Source organism: Bufo bufo, chromosome 4, assembly GCF_905171765.1.
Source record: "Bufo bufo chromosome 4, aBufBuf1.1, whole genome shotgun sequence".
In the NCBI taxonomy this organism is placed as follows: domain Eukaryota; kingdom Metazoa; phylum Chordata; class Amphibia; order Anura; family Bufonidae; genus Bufo; species Bufo bufo.
In genome coordinates, this window is record NC_053392.1 from 282,823,147 (window position 1) to 282,845,983 (window position 22,837).

The 22,837-nt window shown below is 42.9% G+C and overlaps 1 protein-coding gene across 1 annotated transcript in view; it reads left to right on the top strand.

The window, feature by feature from the left end:
- RIMS1 (regulating synaptic membrane exocytosis 1) overlaps positions 1 to 22,837 on the top strand; it is a 293,279-nt gene that overhangs the window by 177,015 nt on the left and 93,427 nt on the right. Inside the window, exons 11-12 of the mRNA XM_040430037.1 lie at positions 4,372 to 4,538; positions 10,691 to 10,911. Coding sequence (XP_040285971.1) covers positions 4,372 to 4,538; positions 10,691 to 10,911 — 388 coding nt within the window. The remainder of the gene's footprint in view (positions 1 to 4,371; positions 4,539 to 10,690; positions 10,912 to 22,837) is intronic.

The window sequence follows — 22,837 nt, forward strand, 5'->3', positions numbered from 1 at the left end:
TGCCGTAACTTCTTAGACGGCAGACAGTTTAATAAACAAGAATCAGCACTCACAGGGAACGCTGCCTCCTCCTTCTTAAACAGCTGATCATCGGGGGTTCTGGGTGTCGGACCCTCGCCTATCAGATATTGATGATCTGTCCTGATGATCAATATAAATGGGAGGAAAACACCTTTAAAGCTAGTTGGAACTTTTGCTTAGGCTAATGACAGAAAATGTCAGTGAAGTCCCCAGCCAATTGCATAACACAAGCTTTTAACACACTCCACCAGGGTCAGCTGCCTTCTGTGCATTCACCCTACTCAACATATGGCAAACATCCATAGTGGAAAGTTTGAGTGGCAGCTTATCAGGTTCTAACTCTATTTTAGAGAAATCCACCTTGTTTCCTCTATGAAAGTGAGCATAAAAGTGTTAGATGGTTTAAATTCAGTAATTGAGGTATGCCCTGCCACATACAATGGAAATCAAGAGAATTAAGCTGCTCCTCAATCCTCTGTTTAGAACAATATTTAGCCTTTAAAATGCCCTTCTTAAGATTGGCTCTACAGTCGTGGCCAAAAGTTTTGAGAATTACATAAATATTGGAAATTGGAAAAGTTGTTGCTTAAGTTTTTATAATAGCAATTTGCATATACTCCAGAATGTTATGAAGAGTGATCAGATGAATTGCATAGTCCTTCTTTGTCATGAAAATTAACTTAATCCCAAAAAAACCTTTCCACTGCATTTCATTGCTGTCATTAAAGGACCTGCTGAGATCATTTCAGTAATCGTCTTGTTAACTCAGGTGAGAATGTTGACGAGCACAAGGCTGGAGATCATTATGTCAGGCTGATTGGGTTAAAATGGCAGACTTGACATGTTAAAAGGAGGGTGATGCTTGAAATCATTGTTCTTCCATTGTTAACCATGTTGACCTGCAAAGAAACACGTGCAGCCATCATTGCATTGCATAAAAATGGCTTCACAGGCAAGGATATTGTGGCTACTAAGATTTCACCTCAATCAACAATTTATAGTGAGGCGAAGACTTTTGGAAGATGGCCTGGTGTCAAGAAGGCCAGCAAAGAAGCCACTTCTCTCCAAAAAAAACATCAGGGACAGATTGATCTTCTGCAGGACTGGGGCAAAGTCATATTCTCTGATGAAGCCTCTTTCCGATTGTTTGGGGCATCTGGAAAAAAGCTTGTCCGGAGAAGAAAAGGTGAGCGCTACCATCAGTCCTGTGTCATGCCAACAGTAAAGCATCCTGAGACCATTCATGTGTGGGGTTGCTTCTCATCTAAGGGAGTGGGCTCACTCACAATTTTGCCCAAAAACACAGCCATGAATAAAGAATGGTACCAAAACACCCTCCAATAGCAACTTCTTCCAACAATCCAACAACAGTTTGGTGAAGAACAATGCATTTTCCAGCACGATGGAGCACCGTGCCATAAGGCAAAAGTGATAACTAAGTGGCTCGGGGACCAAAACGTTGACATTTTGGGTCCATGGCCTGGAAACTCCCCAGATCTTAATCCCATTGAGAACTTGTGGTCAATCCTCAAGAGGCGGTGGACAAACAAAAACCCACTAATTCTGACAAACTCCAAGAAGTGATTATGAAAGAATGGGTTGCTATCAGTCAGGAATTGGCCCAGAAGTTGATTGAGAGCATGCCCAGTCGAATTGCAGAGGTCCTGAAAAAGAAGGGCCAACACTGCAAATACTGACTCTTTGCATAAATGTCATGTAATTGTCGATAAAAGCCTTTGAAATGTATGAAGTGCGTGTAATTATATTTCACTACATCACAGAAACAACTGAAACAAAGATCTAAAAGCAGTTTAGCAGCAAACTTTGTGAAAACAAATATTTGTGTCATTCTCAAAACTTTTGGCCACGACTGTAGGTGAACTATAAGCCTCCTGACCCCCGAGCCTGAAATCATCATCTCTTGCTCTAACCAGAAGGTGAACCTCTCTGTTCATCCGGGGCATCTGGTTAGGAAAAGTCTTTATTATTTTATGAGTAGTTACTAGTTTAGTATAAGTATGAATATTAATACCAGAGTCTATGGTGGCTTGAGCTGCAAACACACTCCAATCAGTATTGCGGAATTGATGCTGAAGAAAGGAATCAGCCCTAGTCATCCAGATCTTAACAGACCTTGTTGTAGGTTTCCCCCATTTAATAACTGGGGTATACTTAGGAAACAAAATCAGAGAAAGGTGGTCAGACTGCCCGAGATGAGGGAGAAGTGTGGTCTTGTAAGCATTGGCCACATTAGTATATAGATGAGGTTTGTTTTTTGTCCCCTTGTATTACAGGAGACATTCTGATGAAACTTTGGAAGACCAGGTCTCAAATTATAATGATTAAATTCCCCATTAACAATAAAGACTCCATCAGGATGCTTGGTTTGCGATGTAGCTTGCCAATAGCAGCGCAACGATCTTTCATAGCCACTTGAAAGGGGTTGTCTCACTTCACCATATGGCATTTATCATGTAGAAAAAGTTATTACAAGGCACTTACTAATGTACCATCATTGTCCATATTGCTTCTATTGCTTGTAAAATTAATTTTTCCATCACATTATACATTTCTCGTTTGCATGGTTACGACCACCCAGTAATCCAGCAGCAGTGGCCGTGCTTGCACAATGAAGAGAAAAGTGCAGGCCTCTCTGGTAGCTAGGACCATGCATGAGAGTTCTTATAGTCCGGCAGTTTTTTCAATAGTGTGCAAGCACGGCCACCACTGCTGGATTTCAGAGTGGTCGTAACCATGGAAACGAGCAGTGTATAATGTGATGGAAAAATGAGTCTAGCCAGCAAAGAAGGCAATGTGGACAATGACAATACATAAGTAAGTTTCTTGTATTAACTTTCTCTACATGATAAATGCCATTTTCTGAAGTGAAACAACCCCTTTAATATTAGCATCTGGAAGAACATAGACTGCAACAGCAACAATACAAGTGAACTTACATGAATGATAGAAGGGCCTGCACTTAATAATAGGAAACTCCAGATCTCCAGATACCTGAAGCTGTAGCCAACCTGTTGGCCCTAAAAATAGTGTGCCCCTCTAACTCCATGATGTCAGGAACATTGCTGCTCAGCCTTGTCTCCGATAAACGTAGCACTTAGCCTCAGCTTGACATGCAATCTTCCACGCCTGCCCCGTCTCTGTGGTCTCAGCGCTAGGCACTTCTGGTCTGTCTCGTTAGGTCCTGATATCCTGACCAGCTATGGAAGCAACAGATATCAAAAGGATGATCCAGAACAATATATTTGTAATAATGATTAATCCCAAACAGTCTATCATATGTAAGATTTGCATGGATGAATTGAGGGAAAACGCAGATAATAATGAAGTAAATAAACACTATTTGCTGATATGGGGCTGATTGCTGCCTCAGGGCCTGGATGTTTTGCGACCATTGAGGAAATGATAGTTACTAAGGTGTATGAAAACATTTTAAAGAAGAATATAAGGGCAGAAGTCTATGACTTCATGCTGAAGAAATCTTGAATGCTGCAGCAAGACATTGGCCCAAAATAATCAACCAAGCCAACTAAAGAATGGTTGAAAAAGAAGATTTGTTTTTTGGAATGGTCAAGTTCAATCCAAGATTCCTCCTCAAATCTTGCAAATCAATTTGCAACTACATGACATATTTTGTGGATGTGATTGCTGCTAAAGGGGGATCTACAGGTATTAAATTTAAGGATTCACTTACTTTCTGCCTGTGCTGTGGATATATATGCTTAATAAAAGATATGCACAATACAACTGGTTGCATGGTATTACCATAGTTTAGTTAGATTGTGTTTTTAATTGATATTTAGATATCTGTTAGACCACATTTTATTAGTAGCCATTGTAGATACCCAGGTAATTCCAAAGGGTTCACTTACTTTTTATTACAACTGTATTATTTCTGGTTTTGGCAGCTGAGTTGCCAGCTTGTGTTAAACATGGGAGAGAGTATCCTGTGTTGGTATGACCATTGACCAGGGCTTTGTGTGAAGGGGGATTCCTGACTCATTTCAGTAGCTAAGCCAGCCCCCTTCTCTATCATGACCAGTGCATAGACAGAGAAGGGAGCTGACTTAGCTATTGAAAAGGGTAAGCCAACCATCCCCCTTTGCATACTGCATTGATCACAATTGTTAAACACAAGATCGAAGTGGAGCTGGACGGTAAATCTTGGTCAATTCCAGTATATTAGTAAGTGCTGTCTGTTCTATTTTAACATTTAAACTGAATTTTTCAAGCTGGACAGTCCCTTTAAGTCTGGTCATAGTGATCTGGGTACATCTATTGTGAACTATGGCAACATTTTACATGTTTTAAAGAGTTTTTCTCTCTTTATAGTATAACATGCATAAAGATCAATATCGAAGTTGTGACAACGTCTCAGCCAAATCATCAGATAGTGATGTCAGCGATGTGTCAGCCATTTCCCGTACCAGTAGTGCCTCACGTCTCAGCAGCACAAGCTTTATGTCCGAGCAATCTGAGCGTCCAAGCAGAAGGCTCTGGTAAGTTATCTAGCTTTCTGATGCGATTTGTGTTTAAGTTTTCAAAAAATCCAGCTACCCCAGTTTACAAAACCCTAGTTTCAAAATCTCTGCTTGCTGTCAATGAATGAAATATTGCTTGCATACCGAGACTGACAATCTGTCCAGAAAATGGGCCACTCACACAATTGCACAATTGAATATTTCCATTCACTGACTGAAGATAGAGCTTTTGCAAAATTGAGAAATGAATGTCCAATGTAAGTTTAAGTGTTACTATTATTTATTATTAAAGTGCCATTTATTCCATGGCACTGTACATATGACAAGGGGTGTACATACATAATACAAAAATAAGTACAATAAGCATGATAAGTTACAAACTGGTCCAGAAGGAGAGAGAACCCTGCCCGTGAGGGCTTACAGTGCAATTTAAATGTATATTTTTTATATTAAATAGAAATACAGAACAGACTTACACAACTGAAATTCTTTTTACCACTTTATACAGTTATGGTATATTGATTTGTATATTCTATAAAATGTCTGCTTAGTGGGGGACCGTTGCCATGATCAAGGCTCTTAGAGAGGTGGACCACAGTGTGGTCATATAGACATAGTGGATGTAAGAGCGTACACTTATGGTATATCCAGTCACTCTGTTGTTACAGACCTCACCCGTATCCTATAGCGATAATGACCAGCTTTTTAAACCGTATTATATATTATTTTTTGGATTACTAGTTAAAGGGGTTATAACTGTAATAAGCCATATCAGTACAAAGCATCGTGTTCTTAAATTATGGGACCATTAAAATATAGATAGAAGCAGTTTAAAAGAAATAAAGAGATAAAATAAAGAAATAACGCACCCAGATAGATTGCTGCATGTAGTTATGTCTCAGGCAGATATGAAAATGATTATAGTTTGTCCTAATTAGACTTGGGTCTTGCCATAAGAGGATGTAAAAGTGCTTCCCCTGTTGCCCTATAAAAAGACTCTTGGAGGCTACTTTTGACGAGTGTACCCAATGGTGAATTATCATATGGGCTTTTTGGGTGTCCGCCCAGGGCCTAAGGGTCTTTGGGTGCCCTTGAATGTCCAACGTGCCCACACAATAAATCGCTGCTGGTTTAATGCACCTGCTGCCTGTCTGTGTTCTTTACAGGCAGCCGCTTTTGAGGAATATTTGTCTCCTTCTGTCCTGCCTTCTATCCACCTAACAGAGTCCATGATACTTTGTGCCTCCCGGTCTCATAGCTCTTGCACATAGCACCTGCCACGTACTGCGTCTCTGCCAACATGCAAAGAGCTCATACCACATACTTACTGTGTTTCTCCTCCCTACGCCCCCACAGCTACCTTGCAACATGTCCACTCCTCTTTCCTATACAGATCCCCAATCACCTATCCCCCATTCCTTCTTACCACTTATAGCTCCGACCATTTGTGATCCTCTGATGACTCTTGTACCAGGGTTCAAATCTCACCTTGCATCCTCCACAACCCTTCCTTCCTTACAGAATATCTGCCAGTTTGTGACTCCCTGCTTACATGTCCTGTAATATACCCATGTGTCTTATTTTATTTCTTATTTGCTGTTGTCTAATGGAATTTAATGGCTAACAGCTTATAATGCAATCATTCTATTTCTCCCAAATCCTCCATACACATACAGTATATGTGTATTCAGTGGGGAGAGTGGAGAAAACTGCCTCCAGACACCTCTGGCAGCACCTTATCTCATAGAAGAACCAAAGGATCAGGTGTTGATCCTTCACTACCTCTGACAGTGGATGAGAGTTGGGCGCTCTCTAACACATTTCAGAGGGGGCTTTACTTTCTTTACTTCCAGGCTCATCTTCAGATCCAGGTTCCTGGAGCTGAAGATAACCTGTGGGAGGATATGTATGTTTGGTCTGTGTTGGAATTTATTTAGTCTGGTCAGCGATGGGGGTGGTAGGGGCAAGTTTGGAAAACAATCCAGGGCCTATGGTCAACTTAATCTTCCTCTGATTTGTTTTTTTCATTGGCCTAATTCTGGACTACATATAACTTATTAACTTTTATTTTATTATTGTTTTTTGCATTGTAAATTTTGCACTGTTAAGCATAGCAGGTTACCTTAATTCTATGATTCGGTATGATTGTGGTTGTACGAAATATGTTTAGGTTTTTCTTGCTCTACTACTTTTGCACAATACGTTTATTTTTTAATAAATTTTGTTTTTGCATTGCCTCGTTCAGAGAGCCATAAGATTTTTTTTTTCATCAACATAGCTGTGTGAGGGATTGATCTAAAATGAGGTGACATTTTACTTTGTACCAGTTTGGAATACATACACATTTTTGGCAGTTTTTTTTCCTGGTTCATGGGTGGAATTCTGAAAGTAAAGCAATTCTGGCATTGTTTTATACTTAGTTTTTTTAACCTGTGAGGGTTAAATAAGTTGATATAGTTTGCAGCCTTTATTTTTTGCTACAATGAAACGTTTTTAATTTTTTTATGTTTTTCATTTTTTTAATACTTTTAATTTAGTCTTGTTAGTGGACTTGAACATACATCACACTGGTCGCTGATCTGATTCATTACAATACTACTGTATTGGAATGTATTATACCTGTCAGGGCCTAATAGGCTTCTGTAGATGGCAATTTCAGAGGCCATTGTTAGCCCTGGGCTGCCATCACAATCCATCAGTATCTAATTTTTAGGGACAGTCTTACTTGCAATGCAGGCTGGGAAACGTTATGCAAATTAGCTTTCCTCTGCATTTACTAAAAAAGGCTGTTAATACATCGTCTGGTTTTCATGGCCATTTTTCAACCATTTGTACATCCATTTTTTGGCCATCTGTCCTTTTTAATGGCCATTGTGCATCTGTTTTGTATCCATTTTTTGTTTTTGATGATTTTCCTTTTTTTTTTTTTTTTAAGTTAAAACCCCAACCCCTGCAGTGCTCTCAGTATATATACACTGCTCAAAAAAATAAAGGGAACACAAAAATAACACATCCTAGATCTGAATTAATTAAATATTTTTCTGAAATACTTTGTTCTTTACATAGTTGAATGTGCTAACAACAAAATCACACAAAAATAAAAAAATGGAAATCAAATTTTTTAACCCATGGAGGTCTGGATTTGGAGTCACACTCAAAATTAAAGTGGAAAAACACACTACAGGCTGATGCAACTTTGATGTAATGTCCTTAAAACAAGTCAAAATGAGGCTCAGTAGTGTGTGTGGCCTCCATGTGCCTGTATGACCTCCCTACAATGCCTGTGCATGCTCCTGATGAGGTGGCGGACGGTCTCCTGAGGGATCTCCTCCCAGACCTGGACTAAAGCATCTGCCAACTCCTGGACAGTCTGTGGTGCAACTTGACATTGGTGGATAGAGCGAGACATGATGTCCCAGATGTGCTCAATTGGATTCAGGTCTGGGGAACGGGCGGGCCAGTCCATAGCATCAATGCCTTCGTCTTACAGGAACTGCTGACACACTCCAGCCACATGAGATCTAGCATTGTCTTGCATTAGGAGGAACCCAGGGCCAACCGCACCAGCATATGGTCTCACAAGGGGTCTGAGGATCTCATCTCGGTACCTAATGGCAGTCAGGCTACCTCTGGCGAGCACATGGAGGGCTGTGCGGCCCTCCAAAGAAATGCCACCCCACACCATTACTGACCCAATGCCAAACCGGTCATGCTGGAGGATGTTGCAGGCAGCAGAACGTTCTCCACGGCGTCTCCAGACTCTGTCACGTCTGTCACATGTGCTCAGTGTGAACCTGCTTTCATCTGTGAAGAGCACAGTGCGCCAGTGGCGAATTTGCCAATCTTGGTGTTCTCTGGCAATTGCCAAACGTCCTGCACGGTGTTGGGCTGTAAGCACAACCCCCACCTGTGGACGTCGTGCCCTCATATCACCCTCATGGAGTCTGTTTCTGACCGTTTGAGCAGACACATGCACATTTGTGGCCTGCTGGAGGTCATTTTGCAGGGCTCTGGCAGTGCTCCTCCTGTTCCTCCTTGCACAAAGGCGGAGGTAGCGGTCCTGCTGCTGGGTTGTTGCCCTCCTACGGCCTCCTCCACGTCTCCTGATGTACTGGCCTGTCTCCTGGTAGCGCCTCCATGCTCTGGACACTACGCTGACAGACACAGCAAACCTTCTTGCCACAGATCGCATTGATGGCCATCCTGGATAAGCTGCACTACCTGAGCCACTTGTGTGGGTTGTAGACTCCGTCTCATGCTACCACTAGAGTGAAAGCACCGCCAGCATTCAAAAGTGACCAAAACATCAGTCAGGAAGCATAGGAACTGAGAAGTGGTCTGTGGTTACCACCTGCAGAACCACTCCTTTATTGGGGGTGTCTTGCTAATTGCCTATAATTTCCACCTGTTGTCTATCCCATTTGCACAACAGCATGTGAAATTGATTGTCACTCAGTGTTGCTTCCTAAGTGGACAGTTTTATTTCACAGAAGTGTGATTGACTTGGAGTTACATTGTGTTGTTTAAGTGTTCCCTTTATTTTTTTGAGCAGTGTATTATGCCCCCTATAGTGCCCCAGTATAAATAAAACCCTTCTTTGTGCCCCCTGTAGTTACACAGTTGAGTCACATTATTACAACCACTTCCTACTCTTCCTGGAAGGAAATCATGTGTCACTGATCTGGTGGGTATATGATGTGTTGGATAGCCTGTCTGCACACACATCCCTCCTTGCTGTCTGGGAAAAAGGGCCAATTTATCAAAGCTGCAAAAAGAGATGATTATTGGCTTTTGGGGCAAGCGTGGCAGTATTTCTAAAACTGAGTAGTTTGTGAACTGTTCTCATGCTGCTGTGGTGAAAGTGTATCCTGAGTGGACTAATGGCACCAGTGGAAACTGCAGAGCACCATATGTCATTAATGTAAGAGGTGAACATTGGCTATGAAGATGCGCAAGGCCAGACCGATATGATACAGTGGAGCAGTTCAGTGTCAAAATGAACCAGGGGGCTAGATGTGTGTCTAAAACAACAGTTCAGTGAACCCTACTGTGTGTGGGCCTCAGAAGAAGACCGATGGTCACTGAACCTCTGCTAAGAAAGTTGCATCAGCAGAATAGGTTTAAATTTTCACAGCAGTATTGATACTGAACTGCCACTGATTGACAAAAGGTTGCCATCTCCTATGAGTCATGTTTTCTGCTTCATCGAACGGACGGACGTTGGCGTGTGGTGAAAAACATCAGAGAACAAACACCCTGCAATCATTGCTGGAAGAACAAAAGCTGTGTAATGGTCTGGGCAATATTTTCGTTCTCTGGGCCAACTTATCCTTGTTGAAGGCACTCTTAACCAATTTGGGTATGATTCCATCCCTGCAGATCACGTACACCCATATATGCTGATTGTCTACCCTGGGGCAGATAGGATCTTCCAGTAAGACGATGCGACATGTCACATGGCTAGAAATATCTGACATTGGTTGGAAAAGCATGGCCAAAACTTCAAGTACTACCCTGGCCCCCTAATTTCCCAGACTTGAACCCAATTGAGAATCTGTGGGACCACCTCAATCGTCATGCTTGCTCTATGTATCCTCCCGCACTCACCCTCCAGCAGCTGTGGGATGCACTGCAGTCAGCATGGCTCCAGATACCTGTGACAACCTACCTGGACCTTATTGAGTCACTCCCAGCCCATCTAGCTGCTGTCCATGCTGCACACGGGGGTTACTCTAGATATTAGCTGCTGGTCATAATATTGTGACTTTACTGTGTATAATAGCCCCAAAGTTGTGCCCCAGTATAGATATTAGCCCACAATTGTGCCCAATACATATATAATGCCCCCAATATCCTCGCTAGTGCCAAATTTTTAAAAAAACCTCATCCACTCCTCAAACTCTTGATATTCACAGGATGCAGCAGGATGTATTTAAAAGATGGCCATGTGAATATCCCCATAAACTTCAATTAGCTCTGAAAACTGGCATGTGACAGCCCCTTCAAAAACGTCCGTCACACTGTCATGGGTATGTAGCCTAACTCTTACCCTGACAGTATGCTATCATACATTCTTATAAACTATACCATAATATAATGTGCTTCTCTGCATGTTTAATGTCTCTGGATCATTGCACTTTTATTATAATTTACTGCCAATTCCCGTGCAGGATGCAAAGCAGACGGATGGGATATTCAGGGAGAACCATCACTAAGAGCACAAGTGTAAGTGGAGAAATCTACAAGCTAGAACACAATGATGGAAGCCAGTCTGATACAGCTGTGGGTACAGTTATGACATTTGGAAAGAAAAGAAGACCAAGTTTGAGTGCCAAAGTTGTTGCCATAGTGTCCCGGAGAAGTAGAAGCACATCACAGCTTAGCCAAACAGGTGAGTGGTAGCATTTCTTCCCCACTAATTACTAGTCATATGTTCTTACCATTATTATTCCACAGGAACAAGTTTGGGAAAAGAAGTCAAAATATATTGTATGTTGATGAACTGACTGCATGTTGTTGCTGTTGCTTTTTATGCAATTTATAGTGTTTAGGCAAATCCATAAAGTGGATTAGGTCTGCACGGAAGACTTAATATGTGACTGTTCGGTTTAACTACTTCTTATAATGTATTGGTAAAAGGATTTTAGATCATTTTGTATATTCATCAAGTTGTTGCTCACACACATTGGATATGCATATGGTTGCAGGATGTGGCAGTGCTCTTTGATTTCTAGCATCACAACTGTGTAGTACTTGACTGTATATAGTACTTGTCTGAATAGCTTATTCATTGGTGCTGCAATCTATGAATGATAAAGCTTTAAAAATGTATGAAATCTTCTGTTGCTACCAACTAGACATACAAGACGTTATACCACTTACATTTCACATTCTACATTACTGTATGGGCAAAAAGTGCAGTTTTTCTAAAACAGTTGGAAACCAATACTGATTTAGTATACCACAGTTGGGCTAGGATATGCTGGTTTATGACACTACTGACAATTTTTCATCAGAATGTGTTTATTTGTGTAGTGAGCAGTGAAAATCATGGGGGAAAGCAAGTTGGGCTACTTTCACATCTGCATTTTTGCTGTCCGGTTTTTAGATCCGGCATGGGATCTGAAAACCACAGCAAAACACATCCGTTTGAATAATACAACCAGCTGTATCCATTCATAACGGATCCGGTTGTATTATATCAAAAATGAAGAAACCAGATCTGGCACTAAAGTCATTGTAAGTCAATGAGCGCCTGATCCGTTTTTTTCGTGTCCGAAAAAAAACGGAACCTGCACCATCGACTTACATGGTTTTTGGTGCTGGATACGCTTTTTCAGTTTCCCATGCCGCACTGTTTGCAGCGATTTTGTGTCCGGCACAGCGATTTGACAATGAATGGGGACACAACTGAAGCGTTGTGCTGCGGTTTTGAGACCCTGTGCTGGATCTCAAAACTGGACAGCACTACGCAGATGGGAAAGTAGCCTTAGGCCTCATGCACACGACCGTTGTGTGCATCCGTGTCCGTTGTTCCGTTTTCCGTGATCTTCTGCGGACTCATTGACTTTCAATGCGTCCGTTGAAAACTCGGAAAATGCACCGTTGTTCATCCGCGTCCGTGATCCGTGTTTCCTGTCCGTCAAAAAAATATGACCTGTCCTATTTTTTTGACGGACAACGGTTCACGGACCCATTCAAGTCAATGGGTCTGTGAAAAAACACGGATGTATTAAATTCATTGGTGGCCAGTGCGGCCCCCCCCTCCCTCCCTCCCCTGTATTACATTCATTGGTGGCCAGTGCGGCCCCCCCTCCCTCCCCTGTATTAAATTCATTGGAGGCCAGTGCGGCCCCCCTCCCTCCCCTGTATTAAATTCATTGGTGGCCAGTGCGGCCCCCCTCCCTCCCCTGTTTTACATTCATTGGTGGCCAGTGCGGCCCCCCTCCCTCCCTCCCCTGTATTACATTCATTGGTGGCCAGTGCGGCCCCCCTCCCCCCCCCCCTGTATTAAATTCATTGGTGGCCAGTGCGGCCTCCCCTCTCCCCTCACCCCCCTCCTAATTAAACCCCCCCCCATCATTGGTGGCAGCGGAGAGTTCCAATCGGTGTCCCAGTTTAATCGCTGTGACTCCGATCGGTAACCATGGCAACCAGGACGCTACTGCAGTCCTGGCTGCCATGGTTACTTAGCAATTTTAGAAGCATTATACTTACCTGCGCTGTCTGTGACCGGCCGGGAGCTCCTCCTACTGGTAAGTGACAGGTCTGTGCTATAAGCAATGCGCCGCACAGACCTTTCACTTACCAGTAGGAGGAGCGCCCGGCCGGCCACAGACAGCGGATTTTAATTAGGAGGGGGGGGGAGAGGGGAGGCCGCACTGGCCACCAATGAATGTAATACAGGGGAGGAAGGGGGGGCCGCACTGGCCACCAATGAATGTAATACAGGGGAGGGAGGGAGGGGGGGCCGCACTGGCCACCAATTAATGTAATACAGGGGAGGGAGGGGGGATCGCACTGGCCACCAATGAACTTAAAACTGGGGAGGGAGGGGGGTCTGCCCCCTCCTGCCTGGCAGCACCTGATCTCTTACAGGGGGCTATGATACGCACAATTAACCCCTCAGGTGCGGCATAACTCAAATCCGATGGTATATTTTAAGATAGAGGCGTTCCCATGGTGATGGGGACGCTTCAAGTTAAAATATACCATCGGATTGGAGAAAACTCCGATCCGATGGTATAATAGGGACTCCTGACTTTACATTGAAAGTCAATGGGGGACGGATCCGTTTGCAATTGCACCATATTGTGTCAACGTCAAACGGATCCGTCCCCATTGACTTGCATTGTAAGTCAGGACGGATCCGTTTGGCTCCGCACGGCCAGGCGGACACCAAAACGACTTTTTTTCCTTCATGTCCGTGGATCCTCCAAAAATCAAGGAAGACCCACGAAAGAAAAAACGGACACAGATCACGGAACTACGGAACCCGTTTTTGCGGACCGCAAAAAAAAACGGTCGTGTGCATGAGGCCTTATACTGATGTGTCAGTGCTAGTAGTGTGTTTTGATGTTTTTGCCATACATATAGGCCAAGTAATGTGTCTGCGCCTAAAATCTGTATAAAAGGTGATGCAAATCGGCCCAATTTGTCATAACTAGAGTTTCTACACTTTTTCTGACTTGCTCAAAAAGGGATGGGGCTTATAAGAAAAGGGCAGAGCTTCGATGGAAAGGGGTACTGCTTTGCACCAAGATTGTGCCACAGCATTTATAGAATTGGCCCATAGTGTTTTTGGAATTTCATCTGGTACATTATTTACTGTAGGTTGTGGCAGCACATTATCTAGCGCATGAATACCTTTTTTTTTTTATTGTTACTGTGTTTACTAAGTAGCAGCAGTATTGCTTAGATATTATGCTTGAAATACTGGAACAGTAACATAGGTACAACCTTTCTATACTATGGTATACCTATCGTTATAATTTATTGTTACGGATCAGCGAATGTGAACCCACTGTGCCAACTAACTGGTTTGATGTAGGGCTAACTGTAAGGGCGTTGTTCTTGTGCTTCCCTGGGATTCACCCTTGAACTCCAATACAGGGATCTGGACTTCGCAGTGGGCTAGCAACCAGACCGCTACCTCCTGGGATAATACCGAAAGTAGCTGGCAGCTGACCCACTGGGGTCAGGGACACTGGTGTGCTAGCATTGGGAGCTCTGGAAAACTGCGAAAAAATGCTGGTACAGTCTGAACAGGCACCAAGGCTTGAAGGCCGATTTTACAGATAAAGACAGCACCCAGGCTAGGTTCACAAATGACTTTAAATCCAATTGGAAAAATCCGCTGCAGTTTTTGGTGTGTTTCTGCAGCAAAAAATGCATGAAAAACTACAACAAAATCTCATGTATTCCATGCAGTTTTGCCCATGGGAAAATCCAGCAAAGGGTTGCAAAGGATGAAATCCGCTGTATAAATTTGCATGCTATAGATTTCAAATCTGTAATGCTGCATTTTTTCCGCTGTGTTTTTTTTATGCAGCGTTTGGATGAGAATTCAGAAATTCTCATGCACTTTGCTGGTACTGTATAAGGCTTCTTTCAAATGACCGTATGGCTTTTTCAGTGTTTTGCAGTCCATTTTTCACGGATCCGTTGTTCCGTTTTTTGTTTCTGTTGTGTTTCCGTTTATGTTCCGTTTTTCCGTATGGCATATACAGTATACAGTAATTACATAGGATAAATTGGGCTGGGCATAACATTTTCAATAGATGGTTCCGCAAAAACGGAACGGATACGGAAGACATACGGATGCATTTCCGTATGTGTTCAGGTTTTTTTGCGGACCCATTGACTTGAATGGAGCCACGGAATGTGATTTGCGGGCAATAATAGGACATGTTCTATCTTTCAACAGAACGGAAAAACGGAAATATGGAAACGGAATGCATGCGGAGTACATTCCGTTTTTTTTTGCGCAACCATTGAAATTAATGGTTCCGTATACGGACCGTTAACGAAATGCAAAAAATGGACTGCAAACGGGAAAAAAAAAAAAACGGTTGTGGGAAAGAGGCCTAACGCTGTGGATTTACCATGCACAGATCCACACGGGCAAATCCACAACTAATCAGTTATGTATGACCCTAGTCTTTAGGTAGACACAGGAAAGACCTGAGGGCGGGGTAGTGTTGCAACACACACAAGATAGGCAGGCTGGGAACTTGCCTGGCGCACAGACAGAGAAGATAGACTGGGTTGCATGGCAGGAACACAGGCAGGAAAGAAACGCGGGATAAACACAGGTAAATCACAATAGCACTAGACTATCAAACACTCTTGCTAGTCACTAGGGAATAGGGAACCTAAAGCTTGGGCCTCTCTGCCTGGAGAGGATGCCTTAAATACCCAGAAACCTTCAGCTGTTGGGAGAGCACATACTGGCGCGTTAAGGGGCCGGAGGTGAGGGAGGACGCGCTCTAGGGGAGCATCAGGCAAGATCATAGAGGCAGCAGCATAGAGAGGACGCTGGCCACTGGGATACTGGATAGCATGGTGAGTGGCACAGTATCCATGCCTGCAGGAGACAGTAGGAAGGCGGCGGGCACGGACCCCAGACCTAACATATTACATGTCTTATGAGGGGAAAGAAGTCTGTAGACCCTCTTTACATGCCTGCATGCTTTCTATGATTGTACAAAAACTTCTGGAGTTATACAGTAATTAGTGGACGAGAAGGAGGGGGATGTTTCTGCAGTTTTTCTCTGTCCAGGAGACTACTTGCTGTGAGAGGGGAGCAGGAGAAGTGAGACAGAGCACTGCACAAATCGAACCCAGAAATAGTGCACTAAGCCATGCACCGTGTAGGGGCCTTTCTGGGGTACCGCAGCTCAGCTCCCGCTTGAGAATGTTGGCTCACTGAGGATTACCGAATCTGGATACAATTGTAGCAAACCCTGAGCTGTGAAAAGTAATTAGGCCTCTTTCACACGAGCGTGTCCGGATAAGGGTGCAATGTGTTTTGCACGCGCGTGATAAAAAACTGAATGTGGTACCCAGTCCCGAACTTCTTCACAGAAGTTCAGGTTTGGGTTCAAGGTTGTGTAGATTGTATTATTTCCCCTTATAACATGGTTATAAGGGAAAATAATAGCATTCTGAATACAGAATGCATAGTACAATAGGGCTGGAGGGGTTAAAAATAATAATAATAATTTAACTCACCTTCATCCACTTGTTCGCGCAGCCGGCATCTCTTCTGTCTTGTTCTGTGAGGAATAGGACCTTTTGATGACGTCACTACGTTCATCACATGGTCCGTCACATGATCCATCACCATGGTGATGGATCATGTGACTGACCAAGTGATGAGCGTAGTGACGTCATCAAAGGTCCTTTTCCTCACAGATGAAGACAGAAGAGATGCCGGCTGCGCGAACAAGTGGATTAAGGTGAATTAAATTATTATTTATTTATTTTTAACCCCTCCAGCCCTATTGTACTATGCATTCTGTATTCAGAATGCTATTATTTTCCCTTATAACCATGTTATAAGGGAAAATAATAATGATCGGGTCTCCATCCCGATCGTCTCCTAGCAACCGTGCGTGAAAATCGCACCGGATCCGCACTTGCTTGCAGATGCTTGCGATTTTCACGCAGCCCCATTCACTTCTATGGGGCCTGCGTTGCATGAAAAACTCACAAAATTGAGCTTGCTGCGATTTTCACGCAACGCACAAGTGATGCGTGAAAATCACCGCTCATTTGCACAGCCCCATAGAAATGAATGGGTCCGGATACAGTGTGGGTGCAATGCGTTCACGTCACGCATTGCACCAGCGTGGAAAACTCGCCCGTGTGAAAGGGGCCTTAGAGTGTGTTCACAAATAGCAGATTTATCAGATGACAATCTCTTATGATGCTTTTTTTTTTTTTTTTTATATGCAAACTAAGTAAAAAAGTTGAAACCGCTTTAATAATATAGTCTCAGGAGATGGTTTAATCACATCCAGATGAAACGCAAATATATTTTTAAGACTGTTATCAAAATTAGGTCAGTGAGTTTCAGCCTGCGTACGATTATATAAGTTTCAATTCAAACATCTTAAAAGCTTGCTATGTCATTGCCCTAAGCAAATTCAAGTAGAGTGAAGCTACGGATGAGGACAGGCTTTAAGTGGCCTCCTTCTTAATCTGCCTTAAAACTCTGAAATAGTTGGCCACGCAGCAGAATGCTAGTCACCACTAGAGAGAGAAGGAAAAGGTAAGAAAATGCCTTTCAGTTCGTATGTTATCGCCGTTTAATCACATCTGACATAATTTCTTCCAGGTTTAGGCATCCGCATCACAGGTTGTCACCAGTCAGCAAGAATATTCTTTATTTAGGTCACTTCACTTATCTGTTACAATGATATTGACTTGTATCTTGTTGTATTGCGTCTATATGGTCCGTTAGGCTAGGTTTGAAGATTATAGCCACCATTCAGGGCAAAATCAGTATAATTTGGTTTATGTAAAAGATAATCTGTTTAGTCTGTGAAAAATATTTAAAAATAAATCGGACCTGCTTAAAAATTGTGCACCGTGATCTCACAAATGTGGTATAGAGAATATCCATCCGTGTAAAGCAGTGCAGACTAATCTTCCTAGTATTGGCATGATTGGGAGACTAAAAGCTATGTATGTATCCCTGTCCTTTGGAAAAAGTGGAGTATTTTTTATCCAGACATGTTAGAGCTTTCATGCACTGCATCTATAGTAATAGATACCTGATATATGGCACCTACTAAAAAATGATCATTTTTATATCTTTGACTTCTGATACTTGGCTGTTGGCAGTAAAAATTTTAATAATCCAGCATTTTCCTATTCTTTACATTAGAAAGATTAAGCAAATACAGTATTTTACTGAAAGGGGGATGAAGTCACTTTAAAATTGTTTTCTGAGATTTTAATACTGATGACCAATCCTCTGGATAGGTCATCAGTATCTGATCAGTGGGGGACCGACACCTGGACCCCTGCAGATCAGCTGTTTGAGAAGGTGCCAGCACTCCCGTGGTCAAGCTTTGCCTCTAATGCCACCAGATGTAAGGCAGCTATCCTATAAGTCAATGTTCAGCTCTTTAACTAAGCCTTGAGACATGACTTGGATATTAAATAAGCCAGCATCTCATCTGCAGACAGCTGTTTCGGGGTTATTACCCCTCATCAGTGCAAAGCAGAGAGTAGTGGCTTGCTGGGTGAGAGGCCCTAAGGAGAGATAGTACCCCACTAACCCTGACAGGCCTCTCACCCAGCAAGCCAGTACTCTCTGCTCTGCACTGATGCAATCACCCCGAAACAGCTGTCTGCAGATGAGGTGCTGGCTTATTTAATATCCAAGTCATGTCTCAAGGCTTAGTTAAAGAGCTGAACATTGACTTATAGGATAGCTGCCTTACATCTGGTGGCATTAGAGGCAGAGCTTGTTAAGAGCTCATTTGCATCCCTTTCTTCCAAGATTTTGTCACAAATGGTGTTTCTACGCCACCCTTGCCATTTTCTGAAAAGGGGGCGTGAGAAAGAAGTGGGGCCAGCAGGCCAGACACATTTATCTTTCAAGAATGTAGACAGAAATCGACGACAGTTAGGACGCTTCCTTAGATTTTAGTCTGGCACACAGCCTGCTAGAGGATGCACCAAATCTACGACGAGGCCTGCCCCTCGGCATAAATTAGGCGTATCCTCCAGCTACTCAAGGGAAATCAAGACGGGCAAAGAAAACCCCAGTATTGATAAATGTTCCACATGCACTGTTCTGAATTCCAAGAATAATAGACTTTTAACAGCATTCCACCATTGTACAGGTGAAACTCTAACATATGAGATAGACTCATTACATGCAAAGTGAGACATTTCAAGCCTTTATTAGTTATAATTTGGATGATTATGGCTTACAGTTTATGAAACCACTAAAGTCACAATCTCAGGTCCCCTTTGCTCAGGGGCTATGGAATAATTAGCTGACTAGAGTGTGACACTTTGAGCCTAGAATATTGAACCTTTTCACAAAATTTAAATTTTAAGCCGCATTAATGCAATTCCTTTTAATTTGTATTACTGAAATAAATGGACTTTTGTAAGATATTTTAATTTTTCGAGTGGTATGTTAGGCTACTTTCACACTTGCGGCAGTGTGATCCGGCGGGCAGTTCCGTCGTCGGAACTGCCCGCCGGATCTGCCGATCTGCCGCTGACTGAAAGCATTTGTGAGACGGATCCGGGTGCGGATCCGTCTCACAAATGCATTGCAAGGACGGATCCGTCTCTCCGCTTGTCATGCGGACCGACGGATCCGTCTTGTACATTTTTTAAAATTTTTACCGATCTGCGCATGCGCATGCCGGAGCGACGGATCCGGCATTCCGGTATTCTGAATGCCGGATCCGGCGCTAATTCATTCCTATGGGAAAAAATGCCGGATCCGGCGTTCAGGCAAGTCTTCAGTTTTTTTCGCCGGAGAGAAAACCGTTGCATGCTGCGGTTTTCTCTTTTGCCTGATCAGTCAAAACGACTGAACTGAAGACATCCTGATGCAAACTGAACGGATTACTCTCCATTCAGAATGCATGGGGATAAAACTGATCAGTTCTTTTCCGGTATAGAGCCCCTGTGACGGAACTCTATGGGCTCTTTCACACCTGCGTTCTTGTCTTCCGGCATAGAGTTCCGTCGTCGGGGCTCTATGCCGGAAGAATCCTGATCAGGATTATCCTAATGCATTCTGAATGGAGAGAAATCCGTTCAGGATGCATCAGGATGTCTTCAGTTCCGGAACGGAACGTTTTTTGGCCGGAGAAAATACCGCAGCATGCTGCGCTTTTTGCTCCGGCCAAAAATCCGGAACACTTGCCGCAAGGCCGGATCCGGAATTAATGCCCATTGAAAGGCATTGATCCGGATCCGGCCTTAAGCTAAACGTAGTTTCGGCGCATTGCCGGAGCCGACATTTAGCTTTTTCAGAGTGGTTACCATGGCTGCCGGGACGCTAAAGTCCTGACAGCCATGGTAAAGTGTAGCGGGGAGAGGGGGAGCAGCATACTTACCGTCAGGGCGCCCCAAGAGCATGGATCACGTGATCGCATTAGACACGTCATCCATGCGCATGGGGCGCTCTGACGTCATTCTGGAGCGCCCCGGGAGCCGCACGGACTGTAAGTATACCGCTCCCCCGCTCCCCGCTCCTACTATGGCAGCCAGGAATTTAATAGCGTCCTGGGTGCCATAGTAACACTGAACGCATTTGGAAGACGGTTCCGTCTTCAAATGCTTTCAGTATACTTGCGTTTTTCCGGATCCGGAGTGTAATTCCGGCAAGTGGAGTACACGCCGGATCCGGACAACGCAAGTGTGAAAGAGGCCTATGCCGGAAAAGAACAACGCAAGTGTGAAAGTAGCCTTAAAGAGGACCTGTAATCAGTTTTACAAATTAACAAATTAACCACAGCAATTTTCTCAAGGTGGAGACTGCATATTCTCTCTGAAGCAGGCTAATCAATGCAGAAAGCGACGGAGCAGCCATGCTCATTGCTAGGGGGATTTTCTACTTTCCTTGATGTAGTGCTGCAGCTTCTGATGTGCCTCCTTAGCAATGCTGCTGGCTTGTCTGTGCTATCCTGCAATTCATAAGCGGGGCGGTACTTAAGGTAGGAAAAAAGATTTATTTTGTAAAAAAAATGGCAGGTCCTTTTTAAAGGAAGTCTGTCAGCAGCATCGCCGCTAATGAAATAAATCCACATATGTATTGTTCATCTGAGTGCAAAGAATGTTTCAAACCTTCCTTTCTTCTTTTTGCAGATTTTTGCAACCCTGGACTAAGGGTGTTGCTGCTGCCCTCGGTGCACGAATGAGCCCCTTCTTCAGCCTTCCAACCACTCCCTTTGCAGTTTGATGTACGGGCATCATCATTGGTGCATCCACAGTAGAATGGTTCTCAGCCGGCCAAGACTGTACTGCGCATGTGGTGATGTCTCATGGCACTGTGTTCACTTTCAGAAGGCCGAAAGAGGGGATCTTTCAAGCATTGAAGGCAGGGGCAATGCTCATTTGCATATTACAAAAACTTAAAAATCTTCAAAAGGAGGAAACGTATACTTCTTTGAACTCAGGTGAACAATATATATGCAAACCTGGCTTTAGTTTATAGGGGCTGATGCTGAGAGACTCCCTTTAAGATCTCCTGACCCGTCTCTTTTAGTAAACACTTGCATTCTCCATGTAATAACATTTCTTGAGCCATTTTTCTTATAACTCTGTGTTGTGAGGTTTCGCTTTTATTCCTTCTGAATATTTTCTAATATATTGACAACTTGGTGTTACCATTCCCCATGTCAAAGGGTGTGTCCGTACAGGGTTTGGCACTGTCAGCACAGATTGGCTACTTTCAGAAAGTGCAGAGACATGCCCCAACTGGTAACACCTAGTTGTCAGTTAATCCATAACTTTCTAGTAAGAATAACCAAGGAACAGCTCAAAAAGAGAGAAAGATTGTTCTCACATTAGTTCATAAATTATTTACTAAACTAAACTTTAGGGCCATTTGAAAAAGCTATGAGTGAACCCCTTAATTCCCAGGCGATTTTCAAATATTTTTTTCATTTTTTACTCCCATCCTTCCCAAAGCCATAACTTTTAGTTTTTTCCATTCACCTAGCCGTATGAGGGCTTGTTGTTTGTGGGAAATGTTGTACTTTCTTTTAGCACCATTTACAGTTGAATACAAGGCAATGGGAAGTGCTTTGCTGTATGGGATAATATTTTAATAATATGTCATTTTGCACATGGTGATGCCCCTAATGTTTATTTTTTAATTGTTATTGTATATTTATTAAAATTTTGCGGAAAGGGGGGTAATTTGAATTTGAATTTAATATTTTTTAAAACTTTTTATTTTATTTTATTCTGATCAGAAGAATGGAAGACAAAACGGTGATGTGATTGCACCCTAAGACCCACTCATACAAATATTAGCAAAGGCTATAACTACATAAATCAGCAGGGGAGTTATCAGAACAATCTGGGACAATCAGAGCAGTACTCCACATCAACTATTCAACTTCCAGGGCTTACTTTTCAGTGGTAAATCTCCCCTTTGAGCTGTCCTCTGTCAAATAAATCCCATTCATGATTTTTTTTTACTTGTGTCCCTCTGTGAAGAAGCTGAAGAATTAGCACCCACAGGGGTCATAATGCAACTTTCTTGCATACTAGATTGATAAATCTGTTGGGTTAGATATCCATACATCCCGTGCTCCTATATTGCTGCAGAGTGTGGTAAAGTTAAGTGACCACCTTTGTGTTAGTCATAATTGTGGGCGTCTTGGTTTTCTTTCATTTTGCCTTAAAAAAAAAAAAAAAAATTAGTTAGTGAACTGCAGAGATGCTCTTTTTGGATCGTTTTGGCCAGCACATATTATTATGTAATGTGATCACTGATCACTAAGTGTTTTTTCCTGTTTCATAGCAAGTATTGTATCCTCATGTGACTACCACTAATGGACATTCCTCTTCCTTCCCAAGATTAATTATTCCTGGGACCCTGTTTATCTGATCTGAGCAGATCACTAGAGAGTGCGAACATTAGGTGGTAGATCTTCCATTGTCAGCTGGACAAATGGACAAAACGTTAAAGGAGTCGAGGAGCTAATAAGCACTTAATAGGAAGAAAAACAATCAAGTGCTTACAGCTTCAAAGCCCAACCAATATCCGTCCCATTAATTCTAGGTATAATACGAGTCATTTAGCTGTTTTAACAGATAGAAAT